This window comes from Cygnus olor, chromosome 2 (genome assembly GCF_009769625.2).
Source record: "Cygnus olor isolate bCygOlo1 chromosome 2, bCygOlo1.pri.v2, whole genome shotgun sequence".
Lineage (NCBI taxonomy): Eukaryota > Metazoa > Chordata > Aves > Anseriformes > Anatidae > Cygnus > Cygnus olor.
Genome location: NC_049170.1, coordinates 23119498 through 23145354, shown reverse-complemented (window position 1 = coordinate 23145354; position 25857 = coordinate 23119498). Strand labels below are relative to the sequence as shown.

The following is a 25857-nucleotide window of genomic DNA, read 5'->3' as shown; positions in this document are numbered from 1 at the left end:
GGAAAAGCACTGAGCTGAAAGCCACAGTGCTTCCCTCACAAATTGTTTCAGCATGCAAGACATCACAGACTTCTCCCATTTTCATTTCAATTTAGTAGCTGTCTTTGACATATGCCCACCCATTTTCACCATCAAAGTATTTGAACATAACTCATTCCTGAGGGTGCATATTGCAAGTCTCCATGCACTGCTCACACAGCAAATTACTACCGCTGTAGGTCCTAGGACATAAATAGGTAAAGCTTTGGGGTTTGGAGATCCTGTGTTCAACCCCCATGATCTGCTTTCACCTATTAAGTGCGCACCTTACACTCTTCTGCCCATAACATCAGGAAGGAATTAGAAGTATCCAAGGCCAAGATAAAATCAGCAATGATCCTGACTCATTTCATCTGCAAACTGAAGTCCAGGCGAGCACAGGCCTGGAAGCACTTAACAACCTCCTGTTTATGAAAGGGATGCCGCTGAGCTCCAACACAAGGAAAAAGCAATCCTCATGTAATGACAGTGTATAGAGCAGAACCTGAAGAGTTTTTCACACTTCAAGAGAAACTAGCTGTAGCATACATATGTTGATTTCAGTCCTAAGCATTTTTCCAGAGTTTAGCTAGGTACTGCATTTAGGCACTGTATTACGTGGTGGCTGTGAATCTTTGCTCCCAAGGAAGAAAGGAGGGAAAAAATAAAAATAAAAAAGGAAGAGGGGGTTCACCCAGTTTAAAATAGGGCAGGTTGTCTACCTGTCTCAAAATTCAACATGACATAGGTAGTCCTTCTGCCAGGTATAGAGCAACACCTAGTACCTGATGGGCAACGTAGGCCGTGCATGGCCTTTGCTAGCAAGAGGCCACAGGCCCTGCACAACTGGCAGCCTGCAAGGCCTCCCCACATGCCAGGCTACGGCCAGCCTCGAGATCGTTTTAACCTGTTTTTAGCTCTAACAGCAAGCTGCCCTGTGTTTAGGTGGTGGATAACAATAACCCTAAAAGAACCCAAGACTGCTGAGAAAGAAACCACCACCATCAACATCCAACCCCTGACAAGGACCTCGGGACACGGAGTGAGGACACATGGTGACCATGGATGGGTGAACATAACTCAGAGACACCTAGATGTGGCGTCGTTTCAGTGCATCAGTTTTAGCTGCACTATTATTTAAAATGAGCTGCTATAATATAATTTGACTGTTAAGGCTCTCAATAAATGCTTAGCTCTAGATTAGTTTCTCTAACTCATGTAAAAGCAGCCATGGTTTATTGCCACAGCAAAGACCTACCACATACCAAAGCCCAAGTCTGGAATGTACTTCTGAAAGTTAAAGCTGATGATAGTGGAGATGTGACACCAAAATATCAGGCTGGGACAAGCAAGCTGGATATTGCATAATTTTGTGCCAGCAGCTTTGCTGGCCTGAAGCAGAAAGGCAAAGAGAATGGATGTGCTCGAGCAGATTCATTTCCCCTGAATTCAGACCAGTCTCTACAGGATGCAGCCAGGGGCTTCAAGCGTATGGTAACATAAAACTTCCCCAAACTTGTCTCCTGTCTCTACATCCTGCTATCCACATCATCACTGAAGAACATAGTGAGTTCAACCCTGGTTCTCTTGTGAGGTTAAAATGGATTTCCAGGACACAACTTAAATGGGGAGAGAGAGCGTGGCCACACCATTCAGATGGGTTGGATATTACTGATTTTATGTAAACATGTTACTGTGGTGCTTTCAGCTGTTTCTGTTACGTAAGACTCACAGGCAGGGACAGAAAACCTGAGAAACAATCATGGGTGTTAGAGCTTTGGTTCCCACTGCCAGTAGCAGAAGCATCGCTCATGTTAAGCCAAAAGACCTTCTGAGCTAAAAAATCACAGAGTGATTAGAGGGAGCAAGCCCTGTAGCTCTGAGTGTAAACCAAGAAAAAAAAATCTGATTGCAAATTCCCTTCCACAAGTAAAATATGTTGAGTACAAGGCTACCCACTCAGTCTCATTAAGCAGGATAAAGTGTGTAATCCACTGTTATAAGTGCATGCACACAAGTGAGCACCCAGCAAACAACAATGATGTCCATGCCTTATGCAAAACATCCACAGAGCTTAAGTCCAGAATACAAGAGCGTTTTATAAGCCAGCAAGTTCATATGCCAGGACCTGGGTTGGCGGAGGGCTCTGCTCTCTGCCTTCCTTCCCTCCCAACTCCCAGAGCAGCCCATTTTGGGGTAGGACCAGTTATGCTTATTTTGGCAGCTGTAGCTTCTAACACACAAGAGGGAAAGGAGTTGAAGGAGGAGGATGAAAAGGTTGGCAAACACCATGGAAGCGGAAAGGGCAGCTCTCACACTAGGGATCCCAAAACTTGGACTCATTTGCATCCTGCTGGATAACCCTGAAATACCAGCAAAACCAAATAAATATGACAAATAACTGTCAAATAACAATTTGAGAGGATGGTTAGAATTATACTGCTGGAGGTGCTGCTAAGATAATGACTTGATGTTTATGTTCTGAGGAGAGTCCTAGAGAGTCCTAACACCAGCTTTCAAGCATGGAGACTATCACCCTGAAGTGATGGGTGATTTGTTAGATAAATCATCTACGTGTTATAGAGTCATCCCCTTTCGTATAGAAGCAGCCCCCAAGTTGTGGGAGGCAACAAAACTGGTGCAAGAGTACACATTGAAAAAATCAGTGGAGATTCTAAACTTAACAGTGTCCAAGTACACAAGAGAGCATATATTGTGTATAAATATACCCAGAAGGTCACCTTGAAATCTCCACTTTTTGAATACAGAAATATGATCTGCAGTATTTTAGCAGAATGGTACAGGAGTAATATCTCTACAGAGTGCTATAACCCTTTAGTGCAGAAGATACCACATGGCACCTGCAAATTGATTTTTGGGTTGCTGAAGTTGAAGAATAAGGTACTGTTGATAGTGATCTCTGCAGTGGAGACACTAAAAAGGAGCATAAAATGTTGCTTTGTCCTGAGACTTGAGAAAACATTCTTGTTTAGAGAAGATAGAAAGAGCGCATTCCTACAAAACACACTAAGACTACACTGCAAATAAATGTTAGCCATTATTTTAATGCTGGTTTTTCATATTTAAAGCTCATGGGTTTTTTGAAATTAATAATAACAATAATAATAATAATAACTTTTATAAAACTTTAAGAACTTTAAAAAAAAATCCCCAAATATTTTGTGTTTACAGAAATGATAACCTTAAAGATATTAAATCATTATTATGGGAGAAAAGTTCCTTTATACAAAGGTGAATGAACAGGACTATTCAATCTTGCATTAAAGAGATAGGGCTCCAATGGATCCTCATAAAAACAGAATCTTCTGTTTGAAAACACTTCTTAACATAGAAAATTTTCAGATAAATTGTCATGAGGCAAATTAATATCTCATTGATGATTATACCAAGGGTCAAGGAAAGTACAAACAGTGACATTCACAAATACCACTAAAACAAAACCCGGTATTATATTAAAATAATCACATTATTATCCAATGATTATAGAAATTGGGAATGTGGCCACCTATTTGTAAATTACTAAAGAAGGTCAGAGACTGAATAATGACGAATATTTCAATGCCTATCTGAGATGTCTGTAAGGAAAAACAAAGAAAGAAAAAACATTGCGATTCATAAATAGAAGTCTATCTACTCACACACTCCAATTTAATGCAATTTTTCTTAGTTACTATACTAGCAAATCCTCCTTGTTCTTCAAACTGACATTGACACCAGCCTCATCCCTGAAGAGCTGCCACAGATTACTGAAGCATTTCTCTACCTCATTTTAGCATCTACCCAGCATCAACTCACAGCACAAGCTAAAATCACTAATGAACACCTAAGGAAACAAGGCAGGTAGTAGACCTGTTTTAAAAATCTCTGCTTAGGCTGATTTGCAGAAAAAAAAAAAAAAAAGAAAAAAAGAAAAAAAAATCAAATCAGGTGTCTCATATCCCAGGACAATGCTCCAAACACTGGGCTTTGGAAAGCTTTTGATTTGCTATACATACTAAAAAACCATCATGCCTGAAAGGCAAATTCTGCAGCCAACTGTTTAGAGCCCCCCAGTTGGGGTGGCAAAGTCCTGTGTTAGGTACTGGGAATTCTCCTGTTAAATGGGGAAATGTGACTTGAGAAAGAAATGTTTCTGTGCTTTCTCAAGTTTCAGTTTACTGACAGCAGGGTACCCAGTTTACCAGCAAGCCAGCAATCTCGCTTTACAACAGCATGAAATTATCATTGAAATCTGTTGGGAAAATACCTAATGCAGCTTTTAGCTTCTCCAGGTGTTCTCTGTGTATTGATTATTGCCCCCCTCTGCACTACTCTTTGCCTAGATAATTTAAATTCCTTTGTCTCATGGCTCCTTTGTAGTGAGTTGGAAAATTTTGTCGACCATATGGGCTAAGGAGGGGAAAGGATTCTTCATTTCTGATAACACTCCTCTGCCTGCTCTGTTGCAGAGAGCTGCCTCCCCCATCTTGGTATTCTGCCTCTTCCTTAAGCAATAACAGTAATCCACAGCTGAGGTTGTTAGCGACATGCAGAAACCCCAGGGAAAATGTGGCTACATAGTTCCAATACATTAACAATGAATAAAAATGCTGTTAAAAATACAGAAAACACTTACACTGTCACACTATTAACACTAACACAGTAAGCACAGATGTAACAGTTTCTACAGATGGATAGAGTGAACGGATCACTCTATGGATGGTGGGGGTGTTAATTTTCCATGCATACTTATAAAATCTTAAATGCTTTGGTTAGGTGGTGGCTGAGAAAGCAGGGGCTGAGGTCTCAGTGATGCTCAAACATTGGCCTCTTAGCCCTGTGAAATATTTAGCTCCTTCTGTTTGGCTTTCCAAGGACAACTGAAAGAGACCGGTTAACAATGCTGGTAACTGCTGCACTTGGAAAACAGGGAGATACACATTCCTGGAATACAAGATGCAGCAAAAAGGGATTTTAGATCTGAGGCCAAGTTCTTTTTTAGGATGTTTGCCTGCAGCTCCTGCTGAAGTCAACCAGAACTACCAATGTTCATCCAAGGGCAAAATTTGATATATAATGTTTATGTTATGCTATACACAAGTCTAAACATGGAAAATATGAAATGCATAAATGAAAACCAGTTATTAGGTTTGGATAAAGCAGAACTGGAAGGCAGCAGTTGCCCAAGTGCAGGAGCAGAATTTAGTTTGCTACAGCCCATGTGCAATTCCATTAACATCTTCTCCTTTTTCTGCTGGAGTGACACAGCTGACACAACACAAGAGTATCAATGCATCTGTTAGCTGTCTAAATTCACAAGCAGACTTGTGTGCAGAGATATTGAAGGATGAGTGGGCCAACAGGATGGAGAATACTCATTACTTGCTCATTCCCAACCACCCCCCTGTGTCCCATGCTGTCAATTCGGTAGCACCACGGTGGTCTTCCTTTGCTCTGTGAGAGTAGGAAGCAATAAGTGTTATCAGCAACAAGGGGTGAGGGAATTTACAATGATCTGCAAATGGTTCTGAAAACAGTTCGAGACTGCTTTCATTATGAAAATAAAAATGTTCACATTTCTTCTCTTCAATGGTCAGCTTAAATACTTTTCTTATTCCTGCTGGCACTGTAAAGTGTTGGTATGTTCTCTGTATGTTGCTGCTTTAATTTAATTTGTCCATGACAGAAAGAGGTGCAGAGATATTTTTTTTATTATTATTTTTAAACAATCTCAGCCATATTGTCTTAAACCAAAGTAGTTAAAGCCAAATCTTTTCTTATGACAGGCTTGGCAAGGACCAAGCAGTAATTGCCTTGTTATTCTCATGTTTGTTTTCATGAGAAATGTGAGTTGCTCTTGGGAATTATCTGCATGATTATCAAGGTGCAAGAACTGAAACCAAAATAAAAGCAGAGTATTTGCTTTTTATTATTATTATTATTAAAAAAAAAAAAAAAAAAAAAAAAAGCCACCCTTTAGAATTTATCTGCAAGAGAAATAAAAGGTAAGTTAAGATCTCAATCTCTTCAAGTGCCAAAGTGCCTCTCTTGCACAGTCTGCCTGTTTGGGAAGGAATATGAGACAGAAAAAATAAGCAGAAAATTTGAAAAAAAAAAATCTCCTAGGACGTAGATATTCAAGTACCATATGAGAAGCCAAGTCTGAAATATGCATTACCTATATCATACTAATGTCTGCACACTCAGACAATGTCTATTGTAAACAACAGCCTTTGCACACTGCTGTTAGAAGCAGTAGCCGTGCATGAATTACTCAAAGTCTTAAATGCAGATAGATTTATAACGACAGAGGGAGAGCAGAAATAAACCTGTATATATGCATATACATAAGTGTGCATGTATGTTTGCGTACACATTTATTTTAAAAACGCATAGAGAAGTTACTAATACAATTCGTTGTGCTACTTGTGAAGAGCTTTCAGACAACACATGCTTGTCAGAGAATCCAAACAGTCTCTACCTATTTCCAGCTGAATTATGCAAATAGCTAGTAGTCGAACCACATTGGTCTAATCCATCAGCTTTACAGAATGGACCAACAAGAATATCACAATGATTCAGAGAGAAACATATGCCAACAGTACCTAGAGTTTGCTCTATTTTTTTTCCTTTGATTGAAGACCATTTTCTGTTCAAAGTCCAAAAAGTCAATATAGGTAGTCCTCAAAATTAGTTTGCATTACAGCTTAAGAAGACATGCAGTGAAGTTTTCTACCTTGCGCATCCTTTCTATTAAGATTTCATTTCAGTGAATGGTTACAAGAGGTTTCAAGGAATAAGTAAGATGCGATAAATCTTTTCAGAAAGTTAATGACAAACTCTTGGTACTATATTTTAATGATGAGTAGTCCATCCAGGAATAAGAGACTGAGTAAGTTTACAAAGAAATGAAAGTTATGTTTACAAAGTTAACAGATAACCTAGCAAGGGAGCCTCAGTGAAATCTGTTTCTGAAGCCTTTGAGCTATTACACACCATTCAGCCCTGCACAGGCATTGGGATATTTATGCACTGGCTTACCGGCAATTTTATTATTAAGCTAAAACTCTTTTATGCTACATGCTACTATATGTACACAAGAGAATAAGGATTTTTTGAAACGCATTCTAAAAATGCAAATTACATTTTAAAGTGTAAATCCCAGAAAGATTCAGCAATTCGAATGACTAAATAAAGCTATGAAACATACGCTTTCTTCCCCACCTTTGTTACAGGCAATATCCCAATTCTCAATGTACACAATACCAAAGTCACCAGCTGTCAGTAAAACAGCTAGTAATACTAGGACACTAGTTTAGTGCTGTGCACTTTACAATTCTCTGAGGAATAATCCACCCCATTCTGGCCCAACTATACATCTGTTTTTGCAAGGACAAGGGGTTGAGCAGAGGGGAGCACTGGAACAGGCTCCCCAGGGCAATGGTCACAGCCCCAGCCCTGCCAGAGTTCAAGAAGCACTTGGACAATGCTCTCAGATCGATTTTTGGGTGGTCTTGTGCATCAGGACCAACTGTACCCAGGAGCTGGACTCAGTGAACCTTGTATGCCCCTTCCACCTCAGGATATTCTGTGATTCTATGATCCTACCTGCTTAGTGGCTTGGTTCTACAGGAGGAAGGCAAGGATATGAGTCGTGCTCTCCTTTCCTTCCTTCCAAGCACTAATATTCCTTTCTCATCCCAACAACAACCAAAAGCAATGTATTTGCCAATCACTGGGCAGGAGAAAAAATTGCTGGAGGTGGTGCAATACTACACACATAGGGCAGAAGACGACGTCCCAGCACCTTTTTGTACTCAGTGTTCAGAAAGACACTTCAGACCCTCAGGAAGATGAGATCAGTTGGAAGACCATAGTAAGTGCCCGATCACTGAGATACGACAGCCCCAAACCCAAAAGATACATGATTAGCTACGGAAGTTTATCTTACAATATTCTTGTTGGCATCAATACTGGAAAAGATTAAAGTGATATCATCCCTCCCTCGACCACAGACCCTCTTCTGCACTCTGTCCTTGAAAGCTGGTACCAATAGCTTTATCTGACAAGCTTTTTGGGGTAAACCACATACGGTCTCAACCTGAAATGTCCCATCATTTATGAGAAACTTAATTATAAAGAAAGGCTCATCTTTTGTCCTTCGAATAAACCCACAGGTCATGTTCAAGTTTTTGTACTTGTGAAACAACCAACTGTGAACGTGTGGGATAAATGGAAGAATTATTACTGAAAAGCAGCAACTTACCACATGAAATCCAGCACTCAGTGTCTGTAGGTCTACATCAAATGTGGTTAAGACCTTAGCTGGCTAATTTAAACCAAAATTTAATGGTAAGTGCAAAAATAGCATCAGCCAGCAAACCTGTATGTTTGAGCCTAAAGTGCTTCGTTTCTGCTGTTCAGATGGAGCAGGACTGAAGTGAACTAAAATGACTTTCACAGCTCAAAACCCACAAAAATACATGCAAGAACCTGGTCATCAAGAGAACAGCAGAAATTCTTTAGTTTCAGCTCCCAGTACAGTATGATTCTCGGCTGCAAAATTACCTTGGTCATGCTGCCAAACAGGGAAAATAAGCATATTCAGTAAGAAGTGATGAACTGCATCCTTTGTGTTTCCACAGTCTATCTACGGAGACAGACAAAGGGGAGAGCCAAGCATGAGTACAGCGTAGCTGCCTAATTTAAGTGGCAGCACATCATATATTTGCAGGCCATCAGAACACTATTGTATCTGTTCCTATTGCAAAATTTCTAGCACACCAGAAATCCATTAGCAGTGATTTTCTGGCAAAGTACCAAAGAGAAATACATCCTCTTATACCAAAAGAAATTAAGATCAAAGAATGATTATGGACAAGTACGGGCTAAAGATCAGCAAGCTCACCCAGCAAATAAGTTGTAATATAAGATTTAACAATTCTTGCAAAATGAGAAAGACAAAAGAAACCCTCTCACTTTGTACCAAAGCAAAGGCTGTGAATATATAAATTAAAAACTCCAGCCACCGTTTTTCATTAACACTGGAAATCTATTACTGTTAATCTCTCTAGCTAGATTTGGCAGCTTGTTTCCAACACCACATTCAGCTTGATTTTGCAGTTTCTCTTCAACTTCATGTTTTGCAATTTCTAGTTACTGATGTGCAACCTACCGGAGCGAAGTACAATAAACCAAATGTATTCCTTGGCTCATTTCTAGGAAGTTTCCCCTATGATCCGTTTGGCTACTTTGCATAGGCAGAAACACAAAATTTGACGTTGTTAGCTGGATTCCTCTCTCCAAAGTCAGAAGGAGAAATTTGTTTCTTACAATTAAGTAAAACCAGAGGTGATGTTAAAACCTGTGGCAACATAACAAAAAACTTTTTGTCCCCTCAGTGATATTTAGAAATAGCTGTCTCTTTAGGCAGTGAAGATATATCTGTATTTCCTTACTCCTTGCTCTGAAAACATGAGTAATTCCACTTTTTTTTTCCCCCTTTTCCCTCAACATAACCTCATTGACTATCTGAATTTGACAGACCAAATGGAAAGCGTGATTCATTACAGGAGCAATAATAAGCAGAGAGACAATTATAATTTTAGTGCCGCCGCCAAGGCTGCCTCTGTGAAAAGGAGGCTGAATGGGTGCCACAACGAGCACCACGTTTGCAATGAGAAAAGGCACAGCTCTGCTGTAACTGAGCTGCTGTGTAGCGGGACAAACTTTAAGATGTGCTTTTTTGGCTGGCTGGTTTAGGCAGAATAATGGATACCAAAAATACACAGCCTTCAAAAAGACCAGGAGGATTTTTAAATGATGTACTAAGTAATCTTTAGAATGGTTTGGAGTCTCAGAACTGTCACTACAGTTTATTTGATAACACGCAACCAGGGGCTTAATCTGTCACACCCTTTGGACATGAATACTTTCATTTTGTTCTTCTGTAGCAAATCTCACATTTTTGATATTTAGGCCAGTCTTTAGTTATGTCCTCAGGAGGGCTTTTACTTTAGGGGATGAATTATAAAAATGACCTAGGAAGGATAAGGGTGCTATTAAAAAGAAGTTTCACATAAGCACGTAAAGTTATACCAAGAGGTGAGACTCTTTGCTGTAGATTGTGCAAATCTTTTTTTTTTTTACAGCATAAAAAAATAAACATTTTTTTCTTCTGCCAAAAGAAACCTAACTTTATAAATGTACACATTTGAAACGTGGCTGAGAACATTAGCTTCTGCTGAGAATGACCAGCCCCCTGTACCATACAGATGGATGTAATGTATGTGTATGTGAGCCAGATCCCAGACCTACAAAATGCTTCTTGTGGAGCATTATATATTCATTCTCAAAAGCAGCTTATACTGAAGGTGGCAAGTCATGGCAAAGCAACACTCTTCTGAACTGACTCAGGAACCCAAGGAAAGCCCCTGAGACACCCACCTCCAGGTTTTCCACTTATCCCAAACTGTTCCTGTATATTTATACCCTCCCCAATAGCCTCCAACAAGAACAAGGAGATTTGACATGAGGTTGGCAACACTGAATAAAAATAAATTTAGCTATTAAAAATCTGGATTTTAAGTGCTTTTATTTCTTCAAAGAATGGAGAGAACAACAACAAAAAAAAAATCTTTCAATTCACCTTTTACGTCTCAAAAAAGGGCAAAAGCCCAATTTAGAAGAAAAATCATTTTGTAGGTCATCTTTAATAAAAGTACAAACTGATTCTCTTCCTTCATCTCGCTGTTTATCACACCAAATGACAGCATTTTATTTCCTTTGGGATGGAAGAAATAAAGTAAATGGAACAGAATGAGGACACATAATAAATACATTTTCTTGTCTTTTTTTTTAAAAAAAAAAAGAAATAGAACTATTACCATGTGTCCAGTCCTTTAGTCAATTGATAAAGAGTTATTTTCTGGTGTACATGAATTTATTTGTATTATATGGTAATACAACCAGATTCCACACTCATTGGTTAAAACACTTGAAATTGAAAAGGAATTTTAAAATAGTTTCTCAATAATGTACCATAAAACAGCCAAATGGCTCAGTGTTTCTATCAGGACTGTCTGATGGTTCATTTCATTAAAATGCTTCTTAATATATTTGTGCAATGCAAATTGCTCTCTATTTCTGTAAAACCCAAATTTCAATGCCCTATTTGATGAGCAATATAAATAAGGTATCTTTCATTGCTGGATTCATCTGCTCCTATTTGATAATGGAACTTAGACAATATGGAAGTAAAATTCAATAGGAAGAAAGTACGTCTCTGAAGAACTTTAGAGACATTATGAGTTCTGTTCAAATTAGAAGATTATTTAAAAGGAAAAGTTGATCATCATATAATTGAAAAATAAAAGGGGGGGCGTTAGATGGGGCATTACAGAAGCATGGCAGTAACACAGAATCCCAGACTGCACAGCCTGAAGGCCCGGAAAGTATGAGAAGAGTGCAGGTGTTTGAGCTGAGCGAGGGTCAGGCCATAGCCAAGCCATCCCTGACCTACAGAGCACCACGGACAGCATCACCAGTTCCCTAACAGGTTTGCACTTGCTAATCTGTTCTTCAGGATTCAAAACCTGACTTTTGCGCATGTTTTGAAGGAGGAAAGAAGTGTCCCTGAGGGAGGGGTGGTTGTGCTGGGTGTGTTGCTCGTGCTAACACACCCAGGATGAGGACCAGAGCAGTGCCCATGAAGGTGCAGAATTTGTTTAGTTTGTTGTTTTCTTCAAGGAAACAAACTTCTCATGTTAACTGAGATGGCACACTCCTCTCTAAATGAGGTTTTACTCCCAGGCAGGTCCAAACCAAATGAAACAATTACATTAAAGACAAAACACCACACAGAAAGTCTGCCAAAAGGAGCCTGTTTCCAGCCGCTATGTGAGCCCATGTAAGCACACTGGCTTTGAATCTTGCTAGCAAAACACAATAAAAAAAAGTGATATAAATTCCACACAACCACAGAAACAAATGGCCAAAGACGTCATAGGTAGCATTTTATCTCTGTAACAGGCACCACACAGAAAGCACCAGAATCCACTGCTCTGATAAGCCAGCAGAGCTTGTCTGCACAAATCCAACATTGTTATTTGCCTGGTAAGATGTACCACATGTTAACAAAATAGCACTTTAATACTGCCAGTTGATTCAGTCTTTAAACTAAAAACACATTTCTTAAGCAGAACCACTGTCCTGAGTAGAAAAGGGCTGAATTTCTTATTCCTCATGTAAAAATATCAGGATTAAACACTGTGCTTTTGCAACACTGACAGGTATCATTCAGGTCCTTCAACTCCACCTAAACCTAAGAATTTCTACAATTTTCATTCTCCATATCTTTATTCCTGGCTCTGTGCACCACTTGATTCCTTGTCTAGAAACGGGGACTTCAATGCATTTCGCTGCTTAGTCGAGGCTATTATTTGAGCCCCAAGCTAAAAGGTCCACAGCGCTTTCACTGTTTCTATTAGTGAATTAGTTTCTATTTTTAATGAACACACACAAAAGGTCACGATGCCAAAGCTGTTCTCAAGGAGAAAGGAAAAAGCAGGACAGAGCACTGGACAACTCAAGGCGAGGCATGTGAAGGCAACCGTATCAGCAGGAAGGCTGCTGACTCATGAAGGAGATGCTATAAATGACAGCACAGAAAATACTTGCTATTCACATTGCAGTTCATGCATTTTCATATTTGCTATCGTCTTCATATGTCTTACTCTGACCAATATTTATAAATAACAATACATAGGACAGTAGCAGCATTGTATGAGCATGGTCTGAGAATTGAAGTGACAAAGTACATGAAAGATAACAGCATTTATGAGACCAACTCCTGTGGCCGTGAAAATAGAAGACTTGCTTTTGTAAACACAAATCTTCTTCTAGCTGTTAAACCATAAACAAAAAAAATGGAAAATCAAGCAAAAACGCTGGTGCTCAAACTAATATTAACATATGAGGATATGATTCTATTTCAGCAGTAAATCCAGAAATACATGGACAATCTAAGTCACTTTGTAAGAGCTAAATCCAAAATACAATCAATTTTTCTTTTACAAGATTTCATAATGGCAGGAGGTTGTTTGACTGATAAAGTTACTGCCCCTTGGAGATACTCAGCACTTAAAAGATAAATTCATAGGCACTGAAACATGCTAAGCAATTTGATTCTTTCCCCAGCTTAAGCCTTTTTACTTTAAAGATGCTAAATACAGCACATTTAATCTGTACATCTGAGAGATCTGTGTATGTATGTATAAAATATGTAGCTCCTAAATTATCTAGTAATCTAAGAAGTATCAAGAAAGAAAAACATAGCAATAAAATGATAACCTCCCTCCAGAATAACGAATCATTTTCTTCCTACACACATACACACTCACAAATGCACAGTAATACATAAATACATACTAATATTTTATATAATTATTTCTGTGACAATAATAATAATAATAATAAAATCACACAATGGAAAGACAATGTACTCAGTGCTGATAATCCCATATGTTTTAATGACTCTACTATAAACCAATAAATATTGTTTCCAATATATGCAATTACATTAATGCAGTAAAATACTCTTTATCAAATCTATCGAGAGAAAAAAAAAAAAAAAAAAAGGCTGACCTCTTCAGAAGTGTTTTTTTAATGAATTAAGAAAGTATGTATGAGGGGATGCACAGATTTTGTGTACACACAGAAATGCTTTTAAACACTATTTTTCTTAGAAGTCACAAGCCATTGAGCTGGTATTTCAGAGACATCGGGGGAATTCTCTTGCAGGTGCTTCAGACTACCTTACAGTGACACACTTGGAAGCAACAGATAAATGAAACAAATTACATTTTTGTGTTTACATATTAATCAGAATGCCAAATAAGCACTTGCAAGAATTTCACAGACATCACAGTAACTTTCCAAATCCCAATCCAACTGAAGACAGTAGCAAACTTGTGTTGATTTCAGTAGCATTTACCAATACCTGGTACTAAAGTCAACAATTGTTCTGAAAGATGGGTACATCACATTGACTGAATGTTCCACTAAGTTCATTACCAAAACTTTCTTCTCTGTAGCAAAGCTAGGTTTTCAAGACTAATGTTCACTAGTTACAAAAAAATTGGGGACACATCTACACATCCTCGAGGCCAATGGAAACATCCGTATTCATTTCAGAGAGCGATCTCAGAGTATTATTGGCAAATAACACCATGTTGACAGAATAAATTTAAATCAGTGAACTAGAGGCCATGCATCTCATTCAGCACAACACACACACACAGACGCTATATATATACATTTTGCTACATGTGCACACACTGTTCTCTCTCTTCCTCCCTTTCCCTGAGGGCTGCACTGTGGTTTTGCATTAGCTTATAAGAAAGTAACATTTGAAGTCTGACTCTAAAAGGAAACAGCAATTGTACTGCTCCTCCAAGAGAAAATCATTCAACTGCAAAACTGCAAGGACTTCACAGCTATACCTTACGTAATTGCCAAACTCCTTGATACACCTGTGCAACCAGTATTCAGGATCCACCCAAGGAAAAATTATTTTGTCCCAATTTCTAAACACAATTTCTTCTGTGATAATTCTGAAAAAGCAAATTAGTAGCGGGCTCACATGTCATACATGTATCTCCAAACATCTAGGGGTAGAGGCTGAGGGGAAAAAAAAAAAATCTATCTATCTATATATGTTTTGACAATGACAGGGGAATAATCGAAACAAAAAAATGATAATTTAAAATGAATTTCTAGTATGAAAAATAAAATATAAGAGTTATCAGAAGCAATTTACCTTTTCAAAAAAGTACTGTCAAGCATAATGGAAAATTACACAGAACAAATTAAAAGAAGGCAATAAAATTACTGATATTCAACATAGGTTTATGGAAATCTTGTCAATGTAAACTGATATTTTGTCACTACAATAACAAATGCACAATTTCTTATACAGGATTATGAATTCAATAACAGTAAAGGTATTGATGCAGTAAGATCAAAGAACATAGTCCATATTTACCAAATAATAAATTCAAAGTTTGGAAACATGAAGTTTTTTATAATAATAATAAAAGAAAAAGGAAAAAAAATAGTTGGAAAATCTGGGCAACTACATAAGCAACTGAATGGGACCTCCCATTTTGACAGAGAAGTAAAAACAATTTGTGTGTTTACTATATGAATAAAGAGGTACAAATCAATTAGAAATGGGAAGGTTGGGCTACCTTTATATGTGACACTGCCAAAATGCAGTGCTGAGTCTACAGCTCAGCAAAGATGGATAAACTGGAGATCAGGGAAGAGGTATGGAAATGATTAACAGACTTCAAAGATGACTCTCTCTCAAAGATCTAGGAGGTCAACCTATTTACTGTAACAAACAGAAGGGTGATTTGCTATACGTACCAAAGTGGGAGGAAAATTCACAGGGCTTTTTCAGTCTAAAAATGATGTTCAAACCTCAAAACTGAGGATAATAAATAGTAAACATTAATACTCATAAAATAACTTCTATTTTGACAAATCCTTAATTCCCATACTTCTTCAAAACATGCCTGGAACAACAACAAAGATGGGAATCCTTTATTAAGATGCTACACAGATCTAACTGCATAATCCCAGTCACTCTCCCTAGCCTCAGAAACCGCTTTGAATTTTGTCTCACCTTTCCTTGTCTTTTAGCCCAAACAAAATTAGAATGTTTGTAGAACTGACATTTCTCATTAAAGATAAAAAAAAAAAAAAATTATAAGTCATTGAAAATCAATTTATACAAAGTATGCATTAGCAAAACATGCTATTGCAAATGCAGTTGCAGAATAACTGTCTCACAGGGAACAAAATCTAACTTCGAAATTAAGCAACAAGATCAGGGAATAAGTGTTCCTTACATCAGGTTTGCAATTGTGACCATACTAATTTTTCCACTACAGGTTGGGGGAAAGATGAATGACTTTTCAAAATGGGATTGTGAAAGAACAATCCTGCTTGGTAGCTGGGGTTCTGATCACAGTGCACTTGAATCACATCAAACAAATAATTTAGGAATACTTCAGAACATCAATCAGTACCTCATTCAGAAGACCTGAACCTGTTCTACATTGTGCTACCTATAAATTGATACTAAATAATACAGTTACACTTTAAGGGCACTTTCATATGGCAATAAAAAGGCATTATTTTAAGTAAGAATCAATTAGCAAAAGGTTATCATACCAAAGTGAGTCTCCTCAGCTGGCACACATAGGGCACAAATAAGAGAAGTGAACATAGCTTAAATTCCCTAGATCCCAGTAAATTCCAGCTGCCAGTAAGAAGAGTTGTGACTGTGCGCAGCAAAGGCATTCATTAAAATATCTAATAGAGGTTGGGCTGGGCTTCAGGGAGATCCAAAACAGCTTAAAGGAAGATCTGCTCCTCCTCACATTTGATCTGGCCATCACTTACCGCAAGCAGCCACCTGCATTTGCTGCAAGAACACCAGATGATCAGAGGAGCATAAGACCCATGGGGGGAACCTGGGAGAAAGACTTACCAGAAATGGTAGGAGTCAGAAACAGTTTAATTGCAATTTTTAAAATCGTGTCAGGAAGCTAATCCTTTTGACTTCCACACAGCCAAATGCTTACAATTTAGAGCAAATTTAGGAATATGCTTTTCATTTACAGCTTACACGACACATTGATATTAGTGTTAGACACCATTTGCCAAGAGAAATTACAGGCAAAGTTTCAGCATTTTGTCTCATGAAAAAAGCTGGCACTTGTCTGTCAAGCTGCCTTTTATTTTGCTTCAGTCTTGGGGATTTTTTTATGAAGTTTCTGATCTGATTCTCTAAGGTTTACAAAACCCCAGCTAAGAGGCATTCCTAATAAAAATTCCACACGAGCAATGAGGAAAGTCTGCATCCCTCTCAGCAGAGGCTGCAAAAACCATTCAGTGGCAAGGCAGAATAATTAATTCCTGAAGTGCCAGGAACCTTCTAGTATCATTAACCAGAGATAATTTAACTGAAGACCAGAATATATGAAATATCTATCAGTATTTTCTGAAGGAGCTTCTTTGGTTTTGCCTAGCTTTTGATAAGCTAGTAGAAAAAGGCATTTGTTTTCCACACAGAAAATGAAGTGATTGCAGGTCTTGGTAAACTTGCTGAATTTGAGATCTGTCATTTCTAGATGTCATTGTCATGACTCCCAATTTAGACACACTTTTAGTGTTCCTCTGGGATGCTGGGAGCAGAAAAGTGCATACACTTCCTACAGAGAGTACTGGTGCCAAACTCATCTTGTCCAGTCAACTATTTCTTTGTAGATTATTTTCCACTAACACATGGACCAGAAGAATTACATTCGCACTGCAAGAAGAGAAAGCAGGTGGTAAGTGTGCTCCACCAAAGTTACAGTCAGTAGGGAGGGCAGAGCAGTCCTTATTCAAGCTCATGGTCCTTTAGAGCACTTTCCCAGCACCATGAACCCGAGAACCTCACACTTTTGACATGTTCACTCTCAAAAAGTTGTGTGACACGAGAGCCCTCAAATGAAGGATGCTGCTGCAGCAGTAAGGGACCAGGACCTAATGTTTTGACTGAAATGGTTACCGCAAAGCAAACCTAGTGTGGTCACCCTGTGTCAGGGCCTGTCCAGCAAGCGCAGATACTGTAGTTCTGCTGATTAACAAACTTGCAGCATGCTCAATCCCACTCCAACACCGTGATCACAGCTTGCCTTGGGCTATTCTGCCACCAGATCTCTGCTGCTCCATCAGCAGCTGGACGTGCCCTGGCCCAGGCCTCCTCAGACAGACCCAAGTGTTTCACAGCACTGAAAGTGCTTCACTGAGGCGTTCAGAAACACGCTCCATTTTCTGTCAAGCTTTGCTGTTTGATCACATAATTACAATCCGAGGTGTGAAATAATCACATGACTACATTTAAGTAGTATTCTGCGTGAAAAGAGGAATAGCCATTTGCTGAGCCACAGATGCTCTGTGGCATTAAAAACTTCAATGGGAAGGAATTAAAAAATAAATAAATAACTAAGCACCCTCCATTGCTATGCAGGTCACGCGCAGCTCTGGGTTGATGGCCAGATCTGGATGGGTGTAGAAGGAGGGGAGCCTGCAAGCAGCACCAGCCTGAACGGGCCAGTGATCAGCTCCAAGACGCGCAAATGCTGAAGAAAGTGTTAACGAAAATGGCCCCAGAAAACAGCTGCATTATACGCAGTGCTGAACGCGTAAGGACACCGAGGCAATGGATTCATAAAAACATGGTGCAACTAAGGCTTTCCTAACCTTTGCCTAAGGGATTGAACCTTTTAAATATACAGCTGATTCGATCTGAAAGCTCCTTTGTAAATACTTCAGCCAGCTGAACAGGCAAAAAAAAAGGTTGAAAAAGAAACACTGTCTTGAAAAATTGTATTATAGAGACTCTATCACAACTCAGGGGGAGGGAGGAAGAACAATGATATATGTGGAATACCACCACTGCAAAAATGGAGAATACATTTAATTATCAGATTTTTAGCAGTAGTAGTAGTTTTTATTACTATTCAAGGTAATGTTTCAGTTCCACATGAACAAATACACATTTAAAACTGGTTGAGATCCACAACGACCAAGAAGAAAGCATGCAGATTTCTATGTTAAACTAGACCACCACACAGTAATGCCAGCTGGAAAATTGTTTTTCTTTCCTCTTACTTGCATCCAGGCCTGATGAACACTCCCATCCTGGGCCTCAGTTTTCCTGTTGGCTGAAATGCCAACACGAGTGATGCTTTTTGATCCCCTCCTGTGTCTCCACAGATTTATTCACTGCAGAGATCAGCCTTTGGTTACAGAACAGTGTCACAAGAGATGAGAGAAGAAGGGACAAGGAAAGGAAAGTTGCTTCAACCAACACACAAATTCTATTTTAGCATTTCCTCTGGTGCAGTGAAGAGATAAAACAGAGGGTATCAGGCAATAGGGGAAGAGAGAGAAAAGTAGGAGACCATAAAAATCTCTGCCAGCCTCAACTGTCAGCGTACAAAAAGTTGCCAAGGAAAATGCTGCTAGAAAAACAAGGAAGTTATGTGGTATTTATGACAATGACAAAGGGTACAACTGATGGGGGAAAAAAGTGAATAGAAAGCAGTGTGTGAATCTTTAGAGAACTGGGTAAGAAAAGAGATGGAAAATATACAAAGATCACAGAATCTGAAATACCAAATGGTACGTAGCAGGAGGATGTATAGCAAAGCATGCGCAAATGCAGCAGAGGAAACAGAGAAACTGATTGTCAGATACAACAATGGAATTGAAGAGAAGAGAGAAAATTATACACACAAAGAAAACACCAAACTAAGAAAATCTATTTGCACACAGGCAGTAAGAAGCAGGAGTATGCTTCAGTTTCTATTTTTTTTAAAGGTCTCTGTTTACTACTGTAATTTTAATTTTGATTTTTTTTCCCACCAAATTCTAGGGAGCCCTATGGAAGCATCAACAATTTCATTGTGACTGTCCACAATCTACACCATAACTAAAGATGATTCTCAAACACATTCAGACATAGAGCCACCATATGCACCAAGACTTAACAGGCAAACTACAAGAAGGGAGACTGACAAAGGCAGGGGGAGTCTCTCCTTTCTGACAACCGATACATTTTAAATGATTTTTCTCCCCTCTCCATCCCCCATATCTCCTTTAACTTTCCTCAAATGCATATTAAACATAAGAGATAATTTTACCACAGATGGCAGCTTCAGCACGTTTTTGATATTAGCAGAGGTTTTGTTATAAACACTAAGCCAATCTTTTTTCCAGAGGAAAAAGCTAAAATCTTGAACCTAGCTCCTTTCAAGCACTCGACTACTTTTCAATTATAAAGCTATCATGAGCCAAATTTGAAAAACATTCCTCAAAAAAAAAAAGTGTTTTCCTCTCAGAACCCTTAGAAAATACATACAGAATATAATATAGAAAGTAAGAATTACAAGAGAATAAAAATATATACAGCCTTCAGAACAAAGCACATTTGTTCACAGGAATAATAATTAAGAATATATTTTAAATGTTGCTCTGGTATTCTTGGCTCTCCTTTTATTTGATGATCTGCAGATGATCTTCTAGTTCAGAAGTAGTCTAAATGATGATTTAAATATCACGATAGAAGCCAAACATCTTAATTGCCTTACAGCATTCTTGTTTTCATTTTGCACAGTTCGCAAAATGATTTTGTTTTCACATTATAAAAAGACTTGTTTCAAAGGGAAAGTTCATATTTAAGTTGGATTCTGGACTCTAGAACACTAAGGGCAAGTTTTGACAGTCTCTGATAGAAATACTGGTCTAATGTCATTGAAGACAAAAGAACAACATAAAAATAGAATCCCCTCAAAAATCAAATTTTAAATACACGTGTTTGTGTGTTTATGTATGCGTACATGTACATGTCTGTAAACAAAAACTCCACCTAGAGGGAACTGTTGTAGTTCATGAAAATCACATCCCAAACTGGTCTTTTCATGCACCACTATTAAATATATTTACTTTTATTATGATGACCTGAAATTCAAACCAAAGGAAAATCCTGACCTTTCAGAAACTGTGAACACACCACTAACCTGCCACCCAAAAAAAAAAAAAATGGTTTATGCAACCTACTCTCAGTAGTGTATAATAAAATCAACATTTCCAACAAACACTTCGCTGTTGTGGACTTGGTGCTTCTCAACAGGAAATTCTTCCTGTAGAAATCTTTTAAAATTTGTTGTAAAAACCACACTTCTAAATCAGCCCCTTTCCCTCCCCTTCTCACAGTACATAGAGTCCCTCTCCCTTCTGCAACCAGCAGGGACTCACATGTGGATTTTAACTTGTGTCAGTGCATATAAAGAGGTTGCCACTGTTTAAAACGTGTTTACAAGTGAAAAGAAAAGGAAATGAAAGTGACTCCTATTGCAGCCTGAACAGTTCATCTTTATAGCAGAGAAACTTGCAGCAATTAAGCAGTTTGCCTCTTACACTGAACCACACAACATTACATGCAATTATAAGGAGGTGAATTACTTAACCAAGCATTTCCATTTACTGTATTACTTATTCTCTTTTCACTTTGGAGAAGAAAAGTCAAGCAAGTCCTATTTTAAAACAGCTGTTTGAAAACTCGTTGTCCAGAGCAAAATACCAGATTTCATTTTAAGCTCACTATTGTTCAATCTTTCCTCGCGGTCTGAAGTTCACAGTGTGCCACTGCCTTATAATGACTCTCTGTTCCCAAAAGACTGTAAATGCATCTGGAGAAACTTCATTCTCCACCATCCATCCCGCTCTTTTCTGAGGATTAGCTATAGCACAATTGCTCTATTTCCACTACCTTACACTTGGTGATTAAAATGCTAACAGCTACCAGTTTTCAGCAACTCCATGTTTTAATATCTATCGAGGCTCTGCATGAGTACAGTAATTTGCTTTTATGATAAACTGAAAGATTGCAAATGAAATTATACAACTCAAATGTTAGCTACACTGAAATAGCTAGTACGTAGTAAGAATGGGAACATCAAATCTACAATGGAACTTGAGAAAACAATAAAAGAACTTAAAATATACTTCTACAAATGAACTCAATACCTAAATATAGCATCTGTGCTATAATAGAGCCTCTAAAGCCTCCATAGAAAAGTGACATTTCACTGGCACCAGTCTTGAACAACCACAGAGTAAGATACAGTCATCACTTACTGGTTTAGCGTTACGTCCAGGATGAAAGACGACCCAAAAGCATCAACCTGGAAGCTGGCTCGAGCAATGTGAGTAGACTGCAAAATGGTAAAGACAGGAATTAGAATTCAGCTACAACAAAACATACATACAGTACTTTATTTGAATGTACTAAGCAACAATATGCTATTAACCTAATAAAACTGCACTGAAATGGACGTCATAGTCTATTAGAGTGAATAAAAGATCTGTTTGCTGAATCTTTGAGGCTTGTTCAAGAATTCCCAACACCACAACCTGTGACCTTAGGAGGCTCTGCCTTAATTACGCCCCTACCAACACCATAGGGAATGTCTCTTTTCTTTGAACTCCCACCCTGGGCAAAACCCTGAGCAAACACAAATGGCAAGCTGCCTCTGGCAGATGTGCTCCTCGTTCATCAGCCTGGCTCTGGACACAGACCTGTGGAGATCAGCTGAAATGTGACCGGTTCAGTCAGGCCAGGGCATACACAGGTCTTACCAACGTTATCTGAAAGAAGCTGATATTTCTGAGAGACTCCTACTGGAGCCATATAGAGAGGCGATAGCAGTGGGATAAATTCTGGATAACTGCATTTTCTGTGGAGCTCTGTCTCACTCGACTTTAGCCCATCTCCCCCAGAAGTTTCCCAAAACTCCAACCTCATGAGCAGTCATTAAAACCAAACAAAACTGGGTGTTAGAGAAATATCTCTTTCTTTACTCCTTTCTCTTTGCCGTACATTTCCCTGAATTAATTGATTTCATTCACTCCTATAGCCAACAAACTTAAGTGTACTTTGTTTCTCACTGTCGTCCAGAAACAGAATATTTATTCTAGTAGCTGTGAAAGAAAACACTCAGCTATCCAATGCAAATGCAATATTTGTTTCTAGACCTGAAAACTCCCAAGAAACTGACCAGTGATGTTATTTAACTAATTAACACGAAAAGCTACTTTCAGGCATTTTGGAGCAGTTTCAACTTTGTTTTTTACTTTCTTTCCATTGAAATCTGCCCATTAAGATTTGAAGCATGTAGACAGAGGGATCTAAAAGAAACACTGAAAAACCACTTACAACTCCCTACCACACTTCTCCAAATAAGTACAGTAGAGGATAGTACAATTGTAACAAATGATTTGTTGAAAACTCTGGGAAACACAGGACAGGACGGGATAACGTGAATCATCAAATTCACTCTCTCTAAAACTGCTGGCAGGCTTTCAGTAGGCATTAAATCCAGAAGACTTGAGAATACCAGTTTCCCTGGAAAAGCACAGCAACAAAGGCATGGAAAGTTGAGGGAATCGTGAATTTTTTATTATTATATATCTGAGTTGCCCTGCAGTTGAATTTTCTCGTGATTGCTACATACAGAAACATGAGCACTAATAAAGAAAAAAGGATAACAACTATGAATATGTATTTACAAACAGTTCATTCCTAAAAAGAAAAAAAAAAAATGTCAAGAAAGCTTTTCTTATTAGAGGATGCTTAGGTTGCATGCCATCTATAAAAATGTCTGGCTGTGCCACTGCACTGAATGTGCATAAAAAAATATACGATGAAAACTCACAGATATTTAAATTATGAGTTGGAAGGATGAGGTATTAACTTTAAAGGTTCTTAGAAGACCTGTTAGTAGATAAAATTCAGTCGGATATAATTTCAGCCATTCCCATTCCATCCAACCTGCTTTGTAACACAGGCCACAGAACTTCACTAAGCAGTTCTTGTAATTCCTAGGTGATTTAAGAGCATCTCTTTTGAACAAATGTCTAATCTTTGACCAAGTAACCAAATATAGTAACACATAGCTTACCTTATCCAAGTAGCTAATTTCAGTGACGAATTACAATCAATATTAAGTTTATTTTCTATCAAAAAAAAAGAAGGAAGGGGAGAGGGGAGTAATTTCTTCACATCACTGGTTTTCCAGTCTCTTAATTAGAACTAAGGGATTCAAGCTAGTCCCAAATGACCAATGAGGCAGCTATGGAGCAGTGGTGGACACGCTCAGCACATACAGGCTCCCCGTTAGGACCATCACTTCACTGTCCCTGGCCTGCCACAGCTGGCGCAACCACAGACACAGCAAAAAGAACTGTCAAGAGACTGTCACGTTAGCATTGGCATTTCTCTTCCAACTCTCAGGCAGCAGAATTTGCTTTGAATACGGTTTTAAAATTCCTTCTTCTCTTGCTAGATTTGAATTTTTAGGCTGCTGCTCATAAACAGGATATGACAGGCCAAGGACTGTATAACACAGCAGGGGCCAATGCCAGTTTAGTTATTCACATGTTCCACTGCAGCATGCTTGCCAACCTTAGGTAACCTTCATTTACCTATCTGCACAGCAACAACCACCTTCTGATCAAAGGAATAATGCCAGCACAGCTGCTCGTTTTTCATCATTACGTTACTAAATGCAAAGAACATTCCACAGAACTTTATTATTTCTGTTTGTTAACATAGCTACATGTGCCAGAATTAGATATATGTACGCAGTACAGCCAAATCTCCTATATGACCATATGCTTGTACCAAAACAGAAGAGAAAATATAGAAAGCATAACTTATATTTCTAAATCTACATATAGTAAGCGTAGCCTTTGTCATAAAAAGCGTATTCACATACGCTAATTTCACAGTAATAAGAATATAGCTGTAAGAGCAAAAATGCCTAGGGATTTTTGGTGGTTGGTGGCTTTTTTATTTGTTTGTTTGTTTTTACACTTCTAGGTATGCTGCATCATATTGATTTGTTCTGGGAAGTTTCCTCCCCTGAACATGTCTCTAAGACAAATAATTACAAGGCTAATGTATTTCTGGGGTGACCCTGGACCACAGCTATTCCCTGACAGAAGCCGTTAATGTGGATTTATGGGAGAAAATGCCTATTAATAAATTAGGATGAAAAACATTACACAGATGTAGCTACTCCCAAAGCAAGCGGTGCAAACCCAAGAAATTCATCATTAAGTTTACAATCACATGCAATCAAGCATAACTCAAGTGTATCTCAAACCTACTGAGACGCAAAGATGCACATTTTGGATACCCAAACAAATTCAGCCCTTTCCAGAAATTGCAGTCTTTACAGATTCAAAGAACCCTTCAATCCTGGCTGCAATCCTGCATGCTTCAGGCTACAACTGAAATCCTGATCCCCTCTGCTCCCCCTTTTTGGCTTGTGACTGCCCAGAAAGTCAGATCAGTGTCAGAAAATTAATCGTTACTTCGAGGGGATCAGTTTTCTGCCGGACAAATAAGCTGATCCAAATAAAATGTAAAGTCATATCATGCCTAGACATGATGGAAAGAAGCTGGAGGGGACATGCAGCCAGCAAATGAAGAGGAAGATGGATTTCCCCCAATTCAACGACAGCTAACAGACTGCATTCAGCATAACAAAAAACTGCACCTTACGAGTAATAGCCAGTACGTTTTCTAGGATAACAGTTCTTCTGAATATCTGGTTAAGAGGTACAAAATATATAAATGGATTTTAAAACATCGTGGTGCTACAATATTTTTAAGTACATCTATTCACCTGCTCAGTGAATAGGTAAAATGGCCAGCTGGAAGGGAAGCTTTGGTTCACAGAAATATGTGAATAAAAGATCCCAAAGAAAGAATATCAGGGCACATTTACGCCATCTCTGTCACCTCATTTGAGCAGAATAATGACAAAGACACCTTCAAAGGCTTCTCTAAACCACTGAAGCAAGACAATTATTTCATTCAGTTTTCAAACCACGGAACTTCCTCAGAAAATTCAAGGCTTTTTAACATCCATGGATGTGACACATCAGCATCTGACAACCTAGTCATAAAAGGGGAGTTCTTGGAGACCTGGAGAGATGCACTAAATGCAGAATATGAACAAGAGCCAGGAAAGAAGAATCCAACAAAAAAATGGAAAAGTGCAGTGTCTGTGCACCCAAAACAATCAAAAAGTCCTAAAGTGTTAATGTCACGCAACTGAAGAAGGAAAATATCAATAACTACTCTCAAAATAGTTGCAGTATTTTCAGATGCAATTTTGAGTCATACATAAAGTGTAACTCCCCACAAGC

The 25857-nt window shown here is 38.5% G+C and overlaps 1 protein-coding gene across 1 annotated transcript in view; it reads right to left on the bottom strand.

Moving 5' to 3' along the window:
• Window positions 1-25857, bottom strand: part of ADAM22 (ADAM metallopeptidase domain 22) — a 142674-nt gene that overhangs the window by 101497 nt on the left and 15320 nt on the right. Inside the window, 1 exon segment of the mRNA XM_040547059.1 lies at window positions 21778-21854. Coding sequence (XP_040402993.1) covers window positions 21778-21854 — 77 coding nt within the window.